This window comes from Dendrobates tinctorius, unplaced genomic scaffold (genome assembly GCF_039654945.1).
Source record: "Dendrobates tinctorius isolate UK_male_01 unplaced genomic scaffold, ASM3965494v1 ptg000034l, whole genome shotgun sequence".
In the NCBI taxonomy this organism is placed as follows: domain Eukaryota; kingdom Metazoa; phylum Chordata; class Amphibia; order Anura; family Dendrobatidae; genus Dendrobates; species Dendrobates tinctorius.
In genome coordinates this window covers 16,770,571-16,790,304 of record NW_027361702.1, presented here as the reverse complement: position 1 = coordinate 16,790,304, position 19,734 = coordinate 16,770,571, and the positions used below count along the sequence as shown (strand labels likewise).

General features: G+C 44.6%; 2 protein-coding genes across 3 annotated transcripts in view; one reads left to right on the top strand and one right to left on the bottom strand.

Annotated features, from left to right (window-relative positions):
- ASTN2 (astrotactin 2) overlaps positions 1-19,734 on the bottom strand; it is a 1,339,273-nt gene that overhangs the window by 705,313 nt on the left and 614,226 nt on the right. The gene's annotated exons all lie outside the window — the stretch shown is intronic.
- Positions 9,909-18,779, top strand: LOC141087552 (uncharacterized). Its single transcript, XM_073573124.1, has 2 exons — positions 9,909-10,155; positions 15,391-18,779. Exon 2 carries the CDS (start codon positions 15,397-15,399, stop codon positions 18,055-18,057), a length of 2,661 nt encoding a protein of 886 aa, XP_073429225.1. The 5' UTR covers positions 9,909-10,155; positions 15,391-15,396; the 3' UTR covers positions 18,058-18,779.

Below are 19,734 nucleotides of genomic sequence, written 5' to 3'. Positions count from 1 at the left end.
GCACTACTGACACACAGCCAGCACCGCTGTCTTGTGTGGTGTCTGGGCTGCGTATTCTTGCCTTAAACCTCAGGGCAGTTTTTTGTGCTGTTGCCGTGCTGTGTTCACATAATCACAGGGAATAATACGCACGCACGGTACTGCACAGCTGACACGCAGCCAGCACCGCTGTCTTGTGTGGTGTCTGGGCTGCGTATTCTTGCCTTAAACCTCAGGGCAGTTTTTTGTGCTGTTGCGGTGCTGTGTTCACATAATCACAGGGAATAATACGCACGCACGGTACTGCACAACTGACCTGCAGCCAGCACCGCTGTCTTGTGTGGTGTCTGGGCTGCGTATTCTTGCCTTAAACCTCAGGGCAGTTTTTTGTGCTGTTGCGGTGCTGTGTTCACATAATCACAGGGCATAATACGCACGCACGGTACTGCACTACTGACACACAGCCAGCACCGCTGTCTTGTGTGGTGTCTGGGCTGCGTATTCTTGCCTTAAACCTCAGGGCAGTTTTTTGTGCTGTTGCGGTGCTGTGTTCACATAATCACAGGGCATAATACGCACGCACGGTACTGCACTACTGACACACAGCCAGCACCGCTGTCTTGTGTGGTGTCTGGGCTGCGTATTCTTGCCTTAAATCTCAGGGCAGTTTTTTGTGCTGTTGCGGTGCTGTGTTCACATAATCACAGGGCATAATACGCACGCACGGTACTGCACTACTGACACACAGCCAGCACCGCTGTCTTGTGTGGTGTCTGGGCTGCGTATTCTTGCCTTAAATCTCAGGGCAGTTTTTTGTGCTGTTGCGGTGCTGTGTTCACATAATCACAGGGCATAATACGCACGCACGGTACTGCACTACTGACACACAGCCAGCACCGCTGTCTTGTGTGGTGTCTGGGCTGCGTATTCTTGCCTTAAATCTCAGGGCAGTTTTTTGTGCTGTTGCGGTGCTGTGTTCACATAATCACAGGGCATAATACGCACGCACGGTACTGCACTACTGACACACAGCCAGCACCGCTGTCTTGTGTGGTGTCTGGGCTGCGTATTCTTGCCTTAAACCTCAGGGCAGTTTTTTGTGCTGTTGCGGTGCTGTGTTCACATAATCACAGGGAATAGTACGCACGCACGGTACTGCACAACTGACCTGCAGCCAGCCCCGCTGTCTTGTGTGGTGTCTGGGCTGCGTATTCTTGCCTTAAACCTCAGAGCAGTTTTTTGTGCTGTTGCGGTGCTGTGTTCACATAATCACAGGGAATAATACGCACGCACGGTACTGCACTACTGACACACAGCCAGCACCGCTGTCTTGTGTGGTGTCTGAGCTGCGTATTCTTGCCTTAAATCTCAGGGCAGTTTTTTGTGCTGTTGCGGTGCTGTGTTCACATAATCACAGGGAATAATACGCACGCACGGTACTGCACTACTGACACACAGCCAGCACCGCTGTCTTGTGTGGTGTCTGGGCTGCGTATTCTTGCCTTAAATCTCAGGGCAGTTTTTTGTGCTGTTGCGGTGCTGTGTTCACATAATCACAGGGCATAATACGCACGCACGGTACTGCACTACTGACACACAGCCAGCACCGCTGTCTTGTGTGGTGTCTGGGCTGCGTATTCTTGCCTTAAACCTCAGGGCAGTTTTTTGTGCTGTTGCCGTGCTGTGTTCACATAATCACAGGGAATAATACGCACGCACGGTACTGCACAACTGACCTGCAGCCAGCACCGCTGTCTTGTGTGGTGTCTGAGCTGCGTATTCTTGCCTTAAATCTCAGGGCAGTTTTTTGTGCTGTTGCGGTGCTCTGTTCACATAATCACAGGGCATAATACGCACGCACGGTACTGCACTACTGACACACAGCCAGCACCGCTGTCTTGTGTGGTGTCTGGGCTGCGTATTCTTGCCTTAAATCTCAGGGCAGTTTTTTGTGCTGTTGCGGTGCTGTGTTCACATAATCACAGGGCATAATACGCACGCACGGTACTGCACTACTGACACACAGCCAGCACCGCTGTCTTGTGTGGTGTCTGGGCTGCGTATTCTTGCCTTAAATCTCAGGGCAGTTTTTTGTGCTGTTGCGGTGCTGTGTTCACATAATCACAGGGCATAATACGCACGCACGGTACTGCACTACTGACACACAGCCAGCACCGCTGTCTTGTGTGGTGTCTGGGCTGCGTATTCTTGCCTTAAATCTCAGGGCAGTTTTTTGTGCTGTTGCGGTGCTGTGTTCACATAATCACAGGGAATAATACGCACGCACGGTACTGCACTACTGACACACAGCCAGCACCGCTGTCTTGTGTGGTGTCTGGGCTGCGTATTCTTGCCTTAAACCTCAGGGCAGTTTTTTGTGCTGTTGCGGTGCTGTGTTCACATAATCACAGGGAATAATACGCACGCACGGTACTGCACTACTGACACACAGCCAGCACCGCTGTCTTGTGTGGTGTCTGGGCTGCGTATTCTTGCCTTAAACCTCAGGGCAGTTTTTTGTGCTGTTGCGGTGCTGTGTTCACATAATCACAGGGAATAATACGCCCGCACGGTACTGCACTACTGACACACAGCCAGCACCGCTGTCTTGTGTGGTGTCTGAGCTGCGTATTCTTGCCTTAAACCTCAGGGCAGTTTTTTGTGCTGTTGCGGTGCTGTGTTCACATAATCACAGGGAATAATACGCACGCACGGTACTGCACTACTGACACACAGCCAGCACCGCTGTCTTGTGTGGTGTCTGGGCTGCGTATTCTTGCCTTAAACCTCAGGGCAGTTTTTTGTGCTGTTGCGGTGCTGTGTTCACATAATCACAGGGAATAATACGCACGCACGGTACTGCACTACTGACACACAGCCAGCACCGCTGTCTTGTGTGGTGTCTGAGCTGCGTATTCTTGCCTTAAATCTCAGGGCAGTTTTTTGTGCTGTTGCGGTGCTGTGTTCACATAATCACAGGGCATAATACGCACGCACGGTACTGCACAACTGACCTGCAGCCAGCCCCGCTGTCTTGTGTGGTGTCTGGGCTGCGTATTCTTGCCTTAAACCTCAGAGCAGTTTTTTGTGCTGTTGCGGTGCTGTGTTCACATAATCACAGGGAATAATACGCACGCACGGTACTGCACTACTGACACACAGCCAGCACCGCTGTCTTGTGTGGTGTCTGAGCTGCGTATTCTTGCCTTAAATCTCAGGGCAGTTTTTTGTGCTGTTGCGGTGCTGTGTTCACATAATCACAGGGAATAATACGCACGCACGGTACTGCACTACTGACACACAGCCAGCACCGCTGTCTTGTGTGGTGTCTGAGCTGCGTATTCTTGCCTTAAATCTCAGGGCAGTTTTTTGTGCTGTTGCGGTGCTGTGTTCACATAATCACAGGGAATAATACGCCCGCACGGTACTGCACAACTGACCTGCAGCCAGCCCCGCTGTCTTGTGTGGTGTCTGGGCTGCGTATTCTTGCCTTAAACCTCAGAGCAGTTTTTTGTGCTGTTGCGGTGCTGTGTTCACTTAATCACAGGGAATAATACGCACGCACGGTACTGCACTACTGACACACAGCCAGCACCGCTGTCTTGTGTGGTGTCTGGGCTGCGTATTCTTGCCTTAAACCTCAGGGCAGTTTTTTGTGCTGTTGCGGTGCTGTGTTCACATAATCACAGGGAATAATACGCACGCACGGTACTGCACTACTGACACACAGTCAGCACCGCTGTCTTGTGTGGTGTCTGGGCTGCGTATTCTTGCCTTAAACCTCAGGGCAGTTTTTTGTGCTGTTGCCGTGCTGTGTTCACATAATCACAGGGAATAATACGCACGCACGGTACTGCACAGCTGACACGCAGCCAGCACCGCTGTCTTGTGTGGTGTCTGGGCTGCGTATTCTTGCCTTAAACCTCAGGGCAGTTTTTTGTGCTGTTGCGGTGCTGTGTTCACATAATCACAGGGAATAATACGCACGCACGGTACTGCACTACTGACACACAGCCAGCACCGCTGTCTTGTGTGGTGTCTGGGCTGCGTATTCTTGCCTTAAACCTCAGAGCAGTTTTTTGTGCTGTTGCGGTGCTGTGTTCACATAATCACAGGGAATAATACGCACGCACGGTACTGCACTACTGACACACAGCCAGCACCGCTGTCTTGTGTGGTGTCTGGGCTGCGTATTCTTGCCTTAAACCTCAGAGCAGTTTTTTGTGCTGTTGCGGTGCTGTGTTCACATAATCACAGGGCATAATACGCACGCACGGTACTGCACAGCTGACCTGCAGCCAGCACCGCTGTCGTGTGTGGTGTCTGAGCTGCGTATTCTTGCCTTAAACCTCAGGGCAGTTTTTTGTGCTGTTGCGGTGCTGTGTTCACATAATCACAGGGCATAATACGCACGCACGGTACTGCACAGCTGACCTGCAGCCAGCACCGCTGTCTTGTGTGGTGTCTGGGCTGCGTATTCTTGCCTTAAACCTCAGGGCAGTTTTTTGTGCTGTTGCGGTGCTGTGTTCACATAATCACAGGGAATAATACGTACGCACGGTACTGCACTACTGACACACAGCCAGCACCGCTGTCTTGTGTGGTGTCTGGGCTGCGTATTCTTGCCTTAAACCTCAGGGCAGTTTTTTGTGCTGTTGCGGTGCTGTGTTCACATAATCACAGGGAATAATACGCACGCACGGTACTGCACTACTGACACACAGCCAGCACCGCTGTCTTGTGTGGTGTCTGGGCTGCGTATTCTTGCCTTAAATCTCAGGGCAGTTTTTTGTGCTGTTGCGGTGCTGTGTTCACATAATCACAGGGAATAATACGCACGCACGGTACTGCACTACTGACACGCAGCCAGCACCGCTGTCTTGTGTGGTGTCTGGGCTGCGTATTCTTGCCTTAAACCTCAGGGCAGTTTTTTGTGCTGTTGCGGTGCTGTGTTCACATAATCACAGGGCATAATACGCCCGCACGGTACTGCACTACTGACACACAGCCAGCACCGCTGTCTTGTGTGGTGTCTGGGCTGCGTATTCTTGCCTTAAACCTCAGGGCAGTTTTTTGTGCTGTTGCGGTGCTGTGTTCACATAATCACAGGGAATAATACGCACGCACGGTACTGCACTACTGACACACAGCCAGCACCGCTGTCTTGTGTGGTGTCTGGGCTGCGTATTCTTGCCTTAAACCTCAGGGCAGTTTTTTGTGCTGTTGCGGTGCTGCGTTCACATAATCACAGGGAATAATACGCACGCACGGTACTGCACTACTGACACACAGCCAGCACCGCTGTTTTGTGTGGTGTCTGAGCTGCGTATTCTTGCCTTAAATCTCAGGGCAGTTTTTTGTGCTGTTGCGGTGCTGCGTTCACATAATCACAGGGCATAATACGCCCGCACGGTACTGCACTACTGACACGCAGCCAGCACCGCTGTCTTGTGTGGTGTCTGGGCTGCGTATTCTTGCCTTAAACCTCAGGGCAGTTTTTTGTGCTGTTGCGGTGCTGTGTTCACATAATCACAGGGAATAATACGCACGCACGGTACTGCACTACTGACACACAGCCAGCACCGCTGTCTTGTGTGGTGTCTGGGCTGCGTATTCTTGCCTTAAATCTCAGGGCAGTTTTTTGTGCTGTTGCGGTGCTGTGTTCACATAATCACAGGGCATAATACGCACGCACGGTACTGCACTACTGACACACAGCCAGCACCGCTGTCTTGTGTGGTGTCTGGGCTGCGTATTCTTGCCTTAAATCTCAGGGCAGTTTTTTGTGCTGTTGCGGTGCTGTGTTCACATAATCACAGGGCATAATACGCACGCACGGTACTGCACTACTGACACACAGCCAGCACCGCTGTCTTGTGTGGTGTCTGAGCTGCGTATTCTTGCCTTAAATCTCAGGGCAGTTTTTTGTGCTGTTGCGGTGCTGTGTTCACATAATCACAGGGAATAATACGCCCGCACGGTACTGCACTACTGACACACAGCCAGCACCGCTGTCTTGTGTGGTGTCTGGGCTGCGTATTCTTGCCTTAAACCTCAGGGCAGTTTTTTGTGCTGTTGCGGTGCTGTGTTCACATAATCACAGGGAATAATACGCACGCACGGTACTGCACTACTGACACACAACCAGCACCGCTGTCTTGTGTGGTGTCTGGGCTGCGTATTCTTGCCTTAAATCTCAGGGCAGTTTTTTGTGCTGTTGCGGTGCTGTGTTCACATAATCACAGGGAATAATACGCACGCACGGTACTGCACTACTGACACACAGCCAGCACCGCTGTCTTGTGTGGTGTCTGGGATGCGTATTCTTGCCTTAAATCTCAGGGCAGTTTTTTGTGCTGTTGCGGTGCTGTGTTCACATAATCACAGGGAATAATACGCACGCACGGTACTGCACTACTGACACACAGCCAGCACCGCTGTCTTGTGTGGTGTCTGGGCTGCGTATTCTTGCCTTAAATCTCAGGGCAGTTTTTTGTGCTGTTGCGGTGCTGTGTTCACATAATCACAGGGCATAATACGCACGCACGGTACTGCACTACTGACACACAGCCAGCACCGCTGTCTTGTGTGGTGTCTGAGCTGCGTATTCTTGCCTTAAATCTCAGGGCAGTTTTTTGTGCTGTTGCCGTGCTGTGTTCACATAATCACAGGGAATAATACGCCCGCACGGTACTGCACTACTGACACACAGCCAGCACCGCTGTCTTGTGTGGTGTCTGGGCTGCGTATTCTTGCCTTAAACCTCAGGGCAGTTTTTTGTGCTGTTGCGGTGCTGTGTTCACATAATCACAGGGAATAATACGCACGCACGGTACTGCACTACTGACACACAGCCAGCACCGCTGTCTTGTGTGGTGTCTGAGCTGCGTATTCTTGCCTTAAATCTCAGGGCAGTTTTTTGTGCTGTTGCGGTGCTGTGTTCACATAATCACAGGGAATAATACGCCCGCACGGTACTGCACTACTGACACACAGCCAGCACCGCTGTCTTGTGTGGTGTCTGGGCTGCGTATTCTTGCCTTAAATCTCAGGGCAGTTTTTTGTGCTGTTGCGGTGCTGTGTTCACATAATCACAGGGAATAATACGCACGCACGGTACTGCACTACTGACACACAGCCAGCACCGCTGTCTTGTGTGGTGTCTGAGCTGCGTATTCTTGCCTTAAATCTCAGGGCAGTTTTTTGTGCTGTTGCGGTGCTGTGTTCACATAATCACAGGGAATAATACGCCCGCACGGTACTGCACTACTGACACGCAGCCAGCACCGCTGTCTTGTGTGGTGTCTGAGCTGCGTATTCTTGCCTTAAACCTCAGGGCAGTTTTTTGTGCTGTTGCGGTGCTGTGTTCACATAATCACAGGGAATAATACGCACGCACGGTACTGCACTACTGACACACAGCCAGCACCGCTGTCTTGTGTGGTGTCTGAGCTGCGTATTCTTGCCTTAAACCTCAGAGCAGTTTTTTGTGCTGTTGCGGTGCTGTGTTCACATAATCACAGGGAATAATACGCACGCACGGTACTGCACTACTGACACGCAGCCAGCACCGCTGTCTTGTGTGGTGTCTGGGCTGCGTATTCTTGCCTTAAATCTCAGGGCAGTTTTTTGTGCTGTTGCGGTGCTGTGTTCACATAATCACAGGGCATAATACGCACGCACGGTACTGCACTACTGACACACAGCCAGCACCGCTGTCTTGTGTGGTGTCTGGGCTGCGTATTCTTGCCTTAAATCTCAGGGCAGTTTTTTGTGCTGTTGCGGTGCTGTGTTCACATAATCACAGGGCATAATACGCACGCACGGTACTGCACTACTGACACACAGCCAGCACCGCTGTCTTGTGTGGTGTCTGAGCTGCGTATTCTTGCCTTAAATCTCAGGGCAGTTTTTTGTGCTGTTGCGGTGCTGTGTTCACATAATCACAGGGAATAATACGCCCGCACGGTACTGCACTACTGACACACAGCCAGCACCGCTGTCTTGTGTGGTGTCTGGGCTGCGTATTCTTGCCTTAAATCTCAGGGCAGTTTTTTGTGCTGTTGCGGTGCTGTGTTCACATAATCACAGGGCATAATACGCACGCACGGTACTGCACTACTGACACACAGCCAGCACCGCTGTCTTGTGTGGTGTCTGAGCTGCGTATTCTTGCCTTAAATCTCAGGGCAGTTTTTTGTGCTGTTGCGGTGCTGTGTTCACATAATCACAGGGCATAATACGCACGCACGGTACTGCACAACTGACCTGCAGCCAGCCCCGCTGTCTTGTGTGGTGTCTGGGCTGCGTATTCTTGCCTTAAACCTCAGAGCAGTTTTTTGTGCTGTTGCGGTGCTGTGTTCACATAATCACAGGGAATAATACGCACGCACGGTACTGCACTACTGACACACAGCCAGCACCGCTGTCTTGTGTGGTGTCTGGGCTGCGTATTCTTGCCTTAAATCTCAGGGCAGTTTTTTGTGCTGTTGCGGTGCTGTGTTCACATAATCACAGGGAATAATACGCACGCACGGTACTGCACAGCTGACACGCAGCCAGCACCGCTGTCTTGTGTGGTGTCTGGGCTGCGTATTCTTGCCTTAAACCTCAGGGCAGTTTTTTGTGCTGTTGCGGTGCTGTGTTCACATAATCACAGGGAATAATACGCCCGCACGGTACTGCACTACTGACACGCAGCCAGCACCGCTGTCTTGTGTGGTGTCTGGGCTGCGTATTCTTGCCTTAAATCTCAGGGCAGTTTTTTGTGCTGTTGCGGTGCTGTGTTCACATAATCACAGGGAATAATACGCACGCACGGTACTGCACTACTGACACACAGCCAGCACCGCTGTCTTGTGTGGTGTCTGGGCTGCGTATTCTTGCCTTAAATCTCAGGGCAGTTTTTTGTGCTGTTGCGGTGCTGTGTTCACATAATCACAGGGAATAATACGCACGCACGGTACTGCACTACTGACACACAGCCAGCACCGCTGTCTTGTGTGGTGTCTGGGCTGCGTATTCTTGCCTTAAATCTCAGGGCAGTTTTTTGTGCTGTTGCGGTGCTGTGTTCACATAATCACAGGGAATAATACGCCCGCACGGTACTGCACTACTGACACACAGCCAGCACCGCTGTCTTGTGTGGTGTCTGAGCTGCGTATTCTTGCCTTAAATCTCAGGGCAGTTTTTTGTGCTGTTGCGGTGCTGTGTTCACATAATCACAGGGCATAATACGCACGCACGGTACTGCACTACTGACACACAGCCAGCTGTAAAATATCAGTATTTCTATAATAAAAAATATATGGATTAATTCTCTCATACAGAATCTAGCTAACAGGCTTTGCTTACTTTGGAGAAGTGACTGAGTTATTCTGAGTTCCTTGGCTCACACAGCTGTCTCTCTTGTCAAATGTATAGGTCACTTGTCAAAGCTGTCAAAATGTGACTATTTAGAGATAATGAATGGTTCTAAAGATCTCAGACTTTAGGCTTAAATATCTCAGACTAAGGTAATGCATAAATAACTGTATACATATTGTTAAAATAACTACGGTTCACTTAATATGGAAGAACTTCTGAACATAGTGGCAAGCCACCATATGTGGTTGTAGGTTATAGGTCAGAATAGTATATAAGCCGGCCTAACTCTTGTTCAGGAGATCTCATATCCCTTGAGACTCTCGAACACCCGGACAGCTGCTCAAGACTATATGTAAGAACAATGCTCGTTTTCTCTTCAAATAATTACTGCATGTCATGAACTTACTTTTCTTCATTTTTGTAATCACTTTTTGAAATGAATAATTAAAAACAAGATTTATTTTATCCTCAATTCAACATTGCCTTTACTTTTGATTCTCAACCGTGCAAGAAGATATATATATATATTTTTTTACATTTTGGCGAGCCTTAGCCAGACTGATCTTTTGTGCTAATTTTGGCTGGCATTCCTTCCTCGATTGTACAAGGGGGGAGCACGAACTCTGCTAAAAACCACCTGTTGTACAAGCTTCTTCAGGAATTCCACTATTTCACGGCACAAAAATCACACTGAACCTGAAGACGACGGGTGAGGATCGTAAAGAGCTGCATGCGTCTCATCCAGACGGAGATCTGAGGATTGCATAAGGACACAGAGGACCATCCATTGACGGGAAAGACTCTCAATAGGTGAGAAAAAAATATAATGGATTTTATACATGATTATGCTAAGAAAAGTAACATAGATTTCAAGTTTGTTCATAATCATACGGATGCCCAATTATGGTCTAGTTTGTATAATCAATGTGAGGCAGAAAATGTTAAAATTGACAAAAGGTTTTTCTCAGTTAGAAAATTACAAAGGAAATTTCAGAATGTTATGCATCTAGTTCATGTGTATAATAGCCTAGTCTTTGAGAAAACTGAACCTAACACCTATAAAACATGCATTGTCACACAAGACATTAATCACACTGACACACCAGGTGACACACAAGAGTCTGACGGGGATTACTTTGATTGTCCAAATTGTTTGATTTTGTCAGAACATATAGAACAATTGGAAGATCAAATAGATACCAGGACAGAGTTATTGTCTAAATTACGACAAGATATAAAAAGGGTTTCTGTTAACACAAGATCAACAGATAAACAGGAGGACAGTGTTGCCTCTTCATTTGTACCAAATATGCAAAATCCAGATGCTTCAGTAGAGGAATTAGAGGCAGTAGAATTACAACGGAAAAAATTACATGACAGAGCAGCACGCATTAATCTGAAAATACACGATCAGCTAATGAAAATTGTAAAAGACATTCCAAATTACAATGATAAGATGGATGCCTTTTATAATGCGGACACTTTTGAATCAAACACAGACAAATACAATCTGAATGATGAGCAAAAGAATAAAATATTCAAAGTTTGGTTACCTTCACATATGGGAAAAAGATTACAGACCACACCCAGATTAAATGATGAGAATGAAATGACACATAGTACAAAAGAAGACAGACTTAGACAATTAGTATTGTTTACAACTGGAGAAGACATGCCTACAGTTGATATTTTAGGGAGTTTACAAACAAATATTTCTGAAGATCCTTTCTCTTTTTTGGTAAAGTTTGAACAGGCCTATAGGATGGTAATGGATCTCAGGCCTCATGAAGAGCCAGCATCCATGATCAAATTTTTTGTAAAGAAGTTCAAGTACTTAGATCCTGCCTCAGTGCAATTGGCTAACACTCAGCCATCATTGCAAGAAGCAACAGTTTTTATTGACAGAATAAGGAGATCCATGAAACAAAATCAGCTCAAGGCTAAAATAGCGGTAGTTCATGAGAAGGAAGACAGTCAGCTGAAACCTAGAGCCACAGTAATCTCCAAGAGCAGGGATTACATTGAGCATAGAGGTAAAAATACTACACAAAGGAACAATATCCATTGTTATTTTTGTGGTATACCTGGACACTTGAAGTGGCAGTGCAGGAAATTTTTGAGAGCAGAATCAGAGATGGGTACACAAGGAACAGGTAAGCTTGGAAGGGAAAACGGACTCATGCCAAAATCATACACCACACCTTCTGCACCTGCATTACAATTATCTGCACCTGCTCATACTGCCAACAGACAAACACAGTCACCATATGCACCATTAATCAGACAGATCAGAGAAATGACAGTGAAGGAAACAGAGTCAAGGGATAGAATTCCAAGGTCTTTTAAAAAGGACACTGGTCTTCTCCCATCTCCTTCATCTTTCTGACAATCACAGACTATTCCTGTACCACATCCATTGAAATTTGTGACTCGAGTTACATTGGATGACTGTGGAAGACCATTTATCAAAGTAAGTTTAGCAGGCCAGAATGTTGTATTTCTTATTGACACAGGAGCTCAGTTAAGTGTTACAAACCTTGATTTGAAGCTAAACCCAGATTCACCAGTTTGTACAATTGTCGGTTTCAGTGGAAAAGGTGGAACTAAAGCGACCTTAGTTCCCAATGTGATTTTGGAAATACCTAGTTCTTTCCAAACAGAAATTGACATCTGGTATTGTCGTGATTCTGAAAATATACTTGGCACAGATTTTATGCAGAAATTCGGATGGGTAGTTGACCTAGGAAATCAAGTGATCTGGAAAGATTCCAATGGTTGTAAACCGGTAGTCATTGATCCTAATGATTATAGCCATGTTGGAAGTATTTGCTTGAATGATGTGGTGTCATCTGACCATTTGTGGCCTGACACTAATGATGACAAGGTATTGACAGAAATTGTACAGCTTTTTCCTTCTCTTTGGGCTCAGTTCAGGAATCAGGTTGGAACAATGAAAGACGTTATCGTGAATGTAGAGGGGCGTGATCCCCCGCCACAGCGTCAGTATAAATTGCCTCCAGAATCAATTGACTCTATGTCAAAGATCATACAGGAATTGTTAGATCAAGGTGTTATCCGAAAGGCTAATTCTGTAAGTAACAATCCTTTGTGGTGTGTTTTGAAATCTGATGGTTCTTATCGAATGATATTGGATTTACGGATGTTCAATAAGCATACACCCAATGTCGCACCAATTGTGGCAGATACTCATGACATGATGGCAAGGTTAAATGCAAAGGCCAAATACTTCTCTGTACTGGACATTAGTAATGGTTTTTTCAGTATACCTCTTGAAAAGAGTTGTCAGTATAAGTTTGCATTTACTTTCTTGGACGAGCAATATCTGTTTTGCAGGTTACCTCAAGGAGCACATTTGTCACCTAGTGTTTTTCATCAGGCATTGGCAAAGGTATTATCCAGATTTTCGAGGCCTGATTGCATTCTGCAATATGTGGATGATATTTTATTGTCTACAGAGGATAAAGAGACACATGTTTCTCTTCTGACAGAATTGTTTGAGTTGCTGCATGATGCAGGGTTGAAATTGAACACCAAAAAGGTCAAATTAATGCAGACTGAGGTCAGATTTTTAGGAGTGCTGTTGAGTCCAGGAAAAAGGCAGCCACTGCAGGAAAGAATTGAGGCAATTGCTTCCCTACCAATTCCGACATCACACAAGGCATTGAGACATTTTTTAGGTCTTATGAATTATTCAAGGGATTTCATTGAGAATTTTGCAGATAAGGCCAGATCTTTATATGATCTTTTGAAAGGTGAAAACAGTGATTACTTTGGTCCTTGGGGTGATGAACAGCAAACCTCATTTGAACAATTGAAAATGAATTTACAAAATGCACCTGCTTTGTCCACAGTAGATCCTTCGGCTCCATTTGCTTTGCAAGTGCACACATCAGGAACATCTGTTTCTGCTGTATTGCTGCAATTACAGGGAGAAGAGTGGAGAATTTTGGGCTATTTTTCAAAACTTCTCTCACCTGTTGAAAAAGGTTTTGAGACCTGTGCAAGACACTTGGTAGGTGTGTACTTTGCAGTCAAAGCAACTGAACATATTGTCGGGTTCAACAAAATCATTTTGCAAACTCCTCACTCTACACTAAAACTTCTCTTTGAGAATAATATCCCAGGTGTGTCACATCAGAGATTTGCTCATTGGTTATTGTCATTGTCTCCCAAACAAATTGAGGTAGATTACAAGGCCAAATATGTTCTTCCTCAGCTGATGCAATATGAAGGACAAACTCATGATTGTTTACAGTCTTTTCAGGATCCAAGTCCATCACTTTTCAGACGGAAAGCAGAGGTAACAGACGAACCAATTTTTGTAGATGGTTCCAGATTCTATTCAGATGGGCACTATTATTCAGGATATGCCATTTTTTATCCCAAAAGAGGACAGGTTGTGAAGCACAAATTACCGAGTCATTTTTCAGCTCAAAGAGCAGAGCTAGAAGCAGTAAAAATGGTACTACAGCTGAATGAAGCAGATGATCAGTGTCCCATTGTGATCTACAGCGATAGCTCTTATGTTGTAAGATCACTGACAGATTACTTGTCAGTTTGGGAAAAAAGAGGCTATGTAGATTCATCTAATAAGACTCTTGTTCACAGTGACACACTGAAGACAATTTTCAGGATAGCATCAAAAAACCCTAATGGTTTTGCTATTGTCAAGGTTCCGGCCCATAAAAAATCTGATGATGAATTATCTGTTGGAAATGCAACCGCAGATATGCTAGCCAAAGAGGCAGCCCTGACAGGAGAAGAGGTGTTTGAACCTGAACCTCTCGAGGTTTCAGCAGTTCAAAGAACAGACACGCATATCCCTTCTTTTGCGGAAGAACAAGAAAAAGACTCATCTCTTGTTGCTTCCCGGGTTGATCCAAAACCTCCCTTTGTTTGTGAAAACGGGGTTTTGTGTCATGACTTAAACGGGGAGTTGCGTCCTGTTGTCCCAAGACATCTACAGGTTGAGTTCACAAAATACAATCATGAAAGTTTGGGTCATTTGGGCCAACAAAAATTGTTAGGCATTCTCAGAGAGAAATTTTACTGGGAAAAGATGGAAGAGACAGTGCAAAGTGTTGTTCAATCATGTCTCATTTGTGCCCAAATTAATCCAAGACCAAAAGGACAGAAACCGCCACTACTCCGAATCGCACCTGCAGATGGTCCATGGTCTACGTTACAAATCGACTACATTGGACCGTTACCATCAGGTAAAAATGGTCTCAGGTATGCATTGGTTGTGGTAGATGTTTTTTCTAAGTGGGTTGAAATTTTACCTGTCAGGAAAGATGATGCTTTGTCTACAGCTAGAGCATTAGTTAATCATGTCTTTTGTACTTGGGGGATCCCAAGAATGATCACCTCTGATCGAGGAAGTCACTTTACAGGAAAAATCATGCAAGCCGTTTGTGCTATTCTAGGGGTACGACAGCAGTTTCATGTACCCTACCATCCACAGTCTGCTGGTATTGTGGAAAGGATGAATAGAACAATAAAATCCAGAATTGCCAAGATGTTATTGGACAAAGGCAATACTTGGGTTGATGCAGTACCTTTTGTACTGTTGAGTGTAAGAGGAACAACCTCTGCCACAACTCAGTTTACTCCTTTTGAACTGATGACAGGAAGACAAATGCCATTGATTTTTCCTCATGAACCATTTTTGTCTACACCACAAAAAGATGCTGTTGCAAGGTCCAAATGGTTGCAATTGTTACAGGAAAATTTGAAAACGATTCTTCCACATGCTGCATCAAGAATGCAGAGAATGGAGCCACCATATGTATCCAAATTCAAGAAAGGGGCTCTAGTGATGATTAAAACTTTCAGGAAGAATGGACCTTGGGAAAGTAATTGGGAAGGTCCCTTTGAAATTATCGAAACCATGGGACAAGTGATGATACTTGTGCAACGAGCATCTAAGGTGGTTAAAAATACCCGCAGACAACAAAAATTGTGGGTACATGTTGATCAATGCAAACTGTATATTGCAAAATAATGATACTGCATTTCTTTTAGGAAGAAATGGATTCCAATAAGAACTGGAATATGAAACTCCACGTCTTTGACGAAAGGGATTCAACACCAATCCTTCAGGAGAAAAAGACGTTGCCCAGGAAAAGCTACTATCTGATGGGAATCACATTTCTGCTGTTTTGTACTGTTTCAACTGTGATCTACGCTGAAGATATTTCACACCATGGAACAAATACTAGTGAAGTGAAGGAACTTTTCAAAGGAACTTTACATCCAAGGAAACCAAGAGGAACGAATCTACAAAGCTTAATAGATGAAGACATACCGGACGATTCAGTAGATATTACTGGAAACATTTGCATGGGTTTTGGTGCAAAATGCTGTATTGAGCTACACTTCATACATGACACTGACATAATATTACACGCAGCCACAGGACCAAAGACGAAGTTCACACAGTTACAAGGAGATTATATACACAATAATAAGACAGGCACATGGGAATGTAGTCCTACAGATGTGTTATTCTGGAATATAGAGATAAGAGGTGAAGAGAAAGCTGTGTGGTCAGGCGACATTACAAATGATATGATCGCAAAAGGGAAAGTTGAAACATCCAAAACAGATGCTTGGTTAAGGACACAACTATTTGGGAAAGTTTTAGATCCTGCATTTCTTTCTATTACAGAAGGAGACGAGGATTGGGTAAAAACATGGAATTTTCAGATAACCAGAGAACCAGTACAAGTACAGGTATCTGTAGTTTTTACAGTTTCAAATACTATAGCTCCAGAAGTGAGGGTTACACCACAAGCAGTATATAGTCAAGAAAATATGTCTCCTTTATTACTAAAATGCAGCACGAGGTTAGAGCTACCTTCAGAATCTTTGTTAATATGGACCAAAGATAAATCATTTTTGGGAAGTTTTTCAAATGGTCCAACAAATGTTATACACAGAGGTCAATCCGGTAACGTGAGATGGTTAAATAAGGATTTTATTTTTTCTGTAGATAATCCATCTCCTAAGGATTCTGGACTTTATCAATGTTGCATTTTAACGAAATATAACTACAAACAATGTAGAGATGTAAAGGTAAATATATGGTCAGCAGTAGATAATGTATGCACACAGACAAGATTTCAACCATCTACTCCTTTTCAGATCAATCAGTTCCAAACTAAACCTCTGTTACGAGATGGAGTGTTTCTAACCATGGTATGGACCTTTAACATGTCTAACTGGAAAATCTCTTCTAGATATCCCCAGTGTCAACCACATCTCACTAACATGGAGATGGGAATAGAACAATGGTTTGGGAAAAGAACTTCAACACAGGTTAGAAGTAAAAGGGGAGTGTTTGAAGGTATTTTGGGGGGATTAGGAACAGTAGGAAGTTTAATTAACACTATGGACATTCATACACTTAAATCAGATCTGGAAAATATTGGGTATATTGGAGGAAAAGGGGTAAAGATTCAGAAAAGCTTGAATCAAGTCCTTGAAAAGATGGTTTTGAACACTGCTACTGTATTGGGGTCTTCTGTATCACATCTTCAAGATGCTACTTTAGCTTTAATGGAAAGTGAACAGGAATCTCAAGTGGCCAAAACATGTCTAGAAATTCAGATTGAATATTCCATCAATCTGAAAATGATTGCACAAGCCTTACAAAGTGGAATTACCCCTTTAGGGCTAATAAGAAATTTGCCCATAGAATATAACTTTGCGTTAAACCATACAGATTTGTGGGTAAATAAGTGGTTAGGATGTGAACAGAACATTTGTGTAGGAACATCACTGATTCCAGTGTCAGGAAGAGAAGAAACCCTGGTTCCTATAGGTGTTCTGGGGATTCCTGTCAGCCCTACACAATTGTTATATTATCAATTACAGTACACAGATTTTGCATTTGATGGTACAAACATTGAACAATTAGACATTTCGTCATGCTTAAATTTTGTTTCCAAGGTAATGTGCCTACCTGGACAGGATAAAGTCATTTATCATTCATGTTTCCATAATCATACCTCATGTCATGCCAGAGTTGAGAATGTCCACACGATACATGACTTGGTGACACCAGTAAGCGCTAACAAAACTTGTTTCCAAGTCATGTCAGGAAAAGAAGCAGTTTCTGCATTCTTCTCATCTTGTGTACATGTCGAAAATCTGACAATGGGTTTATATTGTATTGAGGGAAATGTTAAAACTCTCACAAAGAAGGAAGGAAGTATTAATATTACGTCAATAGGCTCAAGACGTCTGAAAATCCTTCCGATCCAGTTCAATTTGTCACAAGTCAATAAATTCCCTTGGGATTTGTGGACAAATGAAATAAAGAAAGACAAGGGTTTATTAAATCTGCTGACAAAACAATTAAAAGAAGCTGAAATTGTATTTAGACATGAACAAGGTAATCTAAATGATATTGAACATGAATGGACGAGTATGTCAGGCTCATCTTGGTGGAGAAATTTAGGAAAATCTGTAACTAGTTGGTCACAGTCTTCAGCGAAAATGGCAGCAGGGAATGTATTGTCTAATCCGATCGTTATTTTATTTATCATAGTTTTGCTGTGTATAATATATCAAATAATTATTATGTGTAAAATTAGGAGAATTTATAAGAATATAAAGATAGAAATGAAAAAGGAAGATGATATTTTAAGAGAGATGTTAAAACGAAAAAAAATTATAACTCTCTGATCTAATTTTTGTTTTTACAATAGGTTTGAAAATTCAGATGACATTCAGGGCAGATGTTGATACAAGGTTTTCAGAATAAAGAATGAATGTGATACGAATGGTGAGAGAATGAGTTAGGATTGATTATGATATTTCTCAAATCATAATCAGGGGGGACTGTAAAATATCAGTATTTCTATAATAAAAAATATATGGATTAATTCTCTCATACAGAATCTAGCTAACAGGCTTTGCTTACTTTGGAGAAGTGACTGAGTTATTCTGAGTTCCTTGGCTCACACAGCTGTCTCTCTTGTCAAATGTATAGGTCACTTGTCAAAGCTGTCAAAATGTGACTATTTAGAGATAATGAATGGTTCTAAAGATCTCAGACTTTAGGCTTAAATATCTCAGACTAAGGTAATGCATAAATAACTGTATACATATTGTTAAAATAACTACGGTTCACTTAATATGGAAGAACTTCTGAACATAGTGGCAAGCCACCATATGTGGTTGTAGGTTATAGGTCAGAATAGTATATAAGCCGGCCTAACTCTTGTTCAGGAGATCTCATATCCCTTGAGACTCTCGAACACCCGGACAGCTGCTCAAGACTATATGTAAGAACAATGCTCGTTTTCTCTTCAAATAATTACTGCATGTCATGAACTTACTTTTCTTCATTTTTGTAATCACTTTTTGAAATGAATAATTAAAAACAAGATTTATTTTATCCTCAATTCAACATTGCCTTTACTTTTGATTCTCAACCGTGCAAGAAGATATATATATATATTTTTTTACACCAGCACCGCTGTCTTGTGTGGTGTCTGAGCTGCGTATTCTTGCCTTAAATCTCAGGGCAGTTTTTTGTGCTGTTGCGGTGCTGTGTTCACATAATCACAGGGAATAATACGCCCGCACGGTACTGCACAGCTGACACGCAGCCAGCACCGCTGTCTTGTGTGGTGTCTGGGCTGCGTATTCTTGCCTTAAACCTCAGGGCAGTTTTTTGTGCTGTTGCGGTGCTGTGTTCACATAATCACAGGGCATAATACGCACGCACGGTACTGCACTACTGACACACAGCCAGCACCGCTGTCTTGTGTGGTGTCTGGGCTGCGTATTCTTGCCTTAAATCTCAGGGCAGTTTTTTGTGCTGTTGCGGTGCTGTGTTCACATAATCACAGGGCATAATACGCACGCACGGTACTGCACTACTGACACACAGCCAGCACCGCTGTCTTGTGTGGTGTCTGGGCTGCGTATTCTTGCCTTAAATCTCAGGGCAGTTTTTTGTGCTGTTGCGGTGCTGTGTTCACATAATCACAGGGAATAATACGCCCGCACGGTACTGCACTACTGACACACAGCCAGCACCGCTGTCTTGTGTGGTGTCTGGGCTGCGTATTCTTGCCTTAAACCTCAGGGCAGTTTTTTGTGCTGTTGCGGTGCTGCGTTCACATAATCACAGGGCATAATACGCACGCACGGTACTGCACTACTGACACACAGCCAGCACCGCTGTCTTGTGTGGTGTCTGAGCTGCGTATTCTTGCCTTAAATCTCAGGGCAGTTTTTTGTGCTGTTGCCGTGCTGTGTTCACATAATCACAGGGAATAATACGCCCGCACGGTACTGCACTACTGACACACAGCCAGCACTACTGTCTTGTGTGGTGTCAGAGCTGCGTAT

Excerpts from the sequence above, each read along its gene's own strand:
- LOC141087552 (XM_073573124.1), top strand. The coding sequence starts at position 15,397 with ATGGATTCCAATAAGAACTGGAATATGAAACTCCACGTCTTTGACGAA.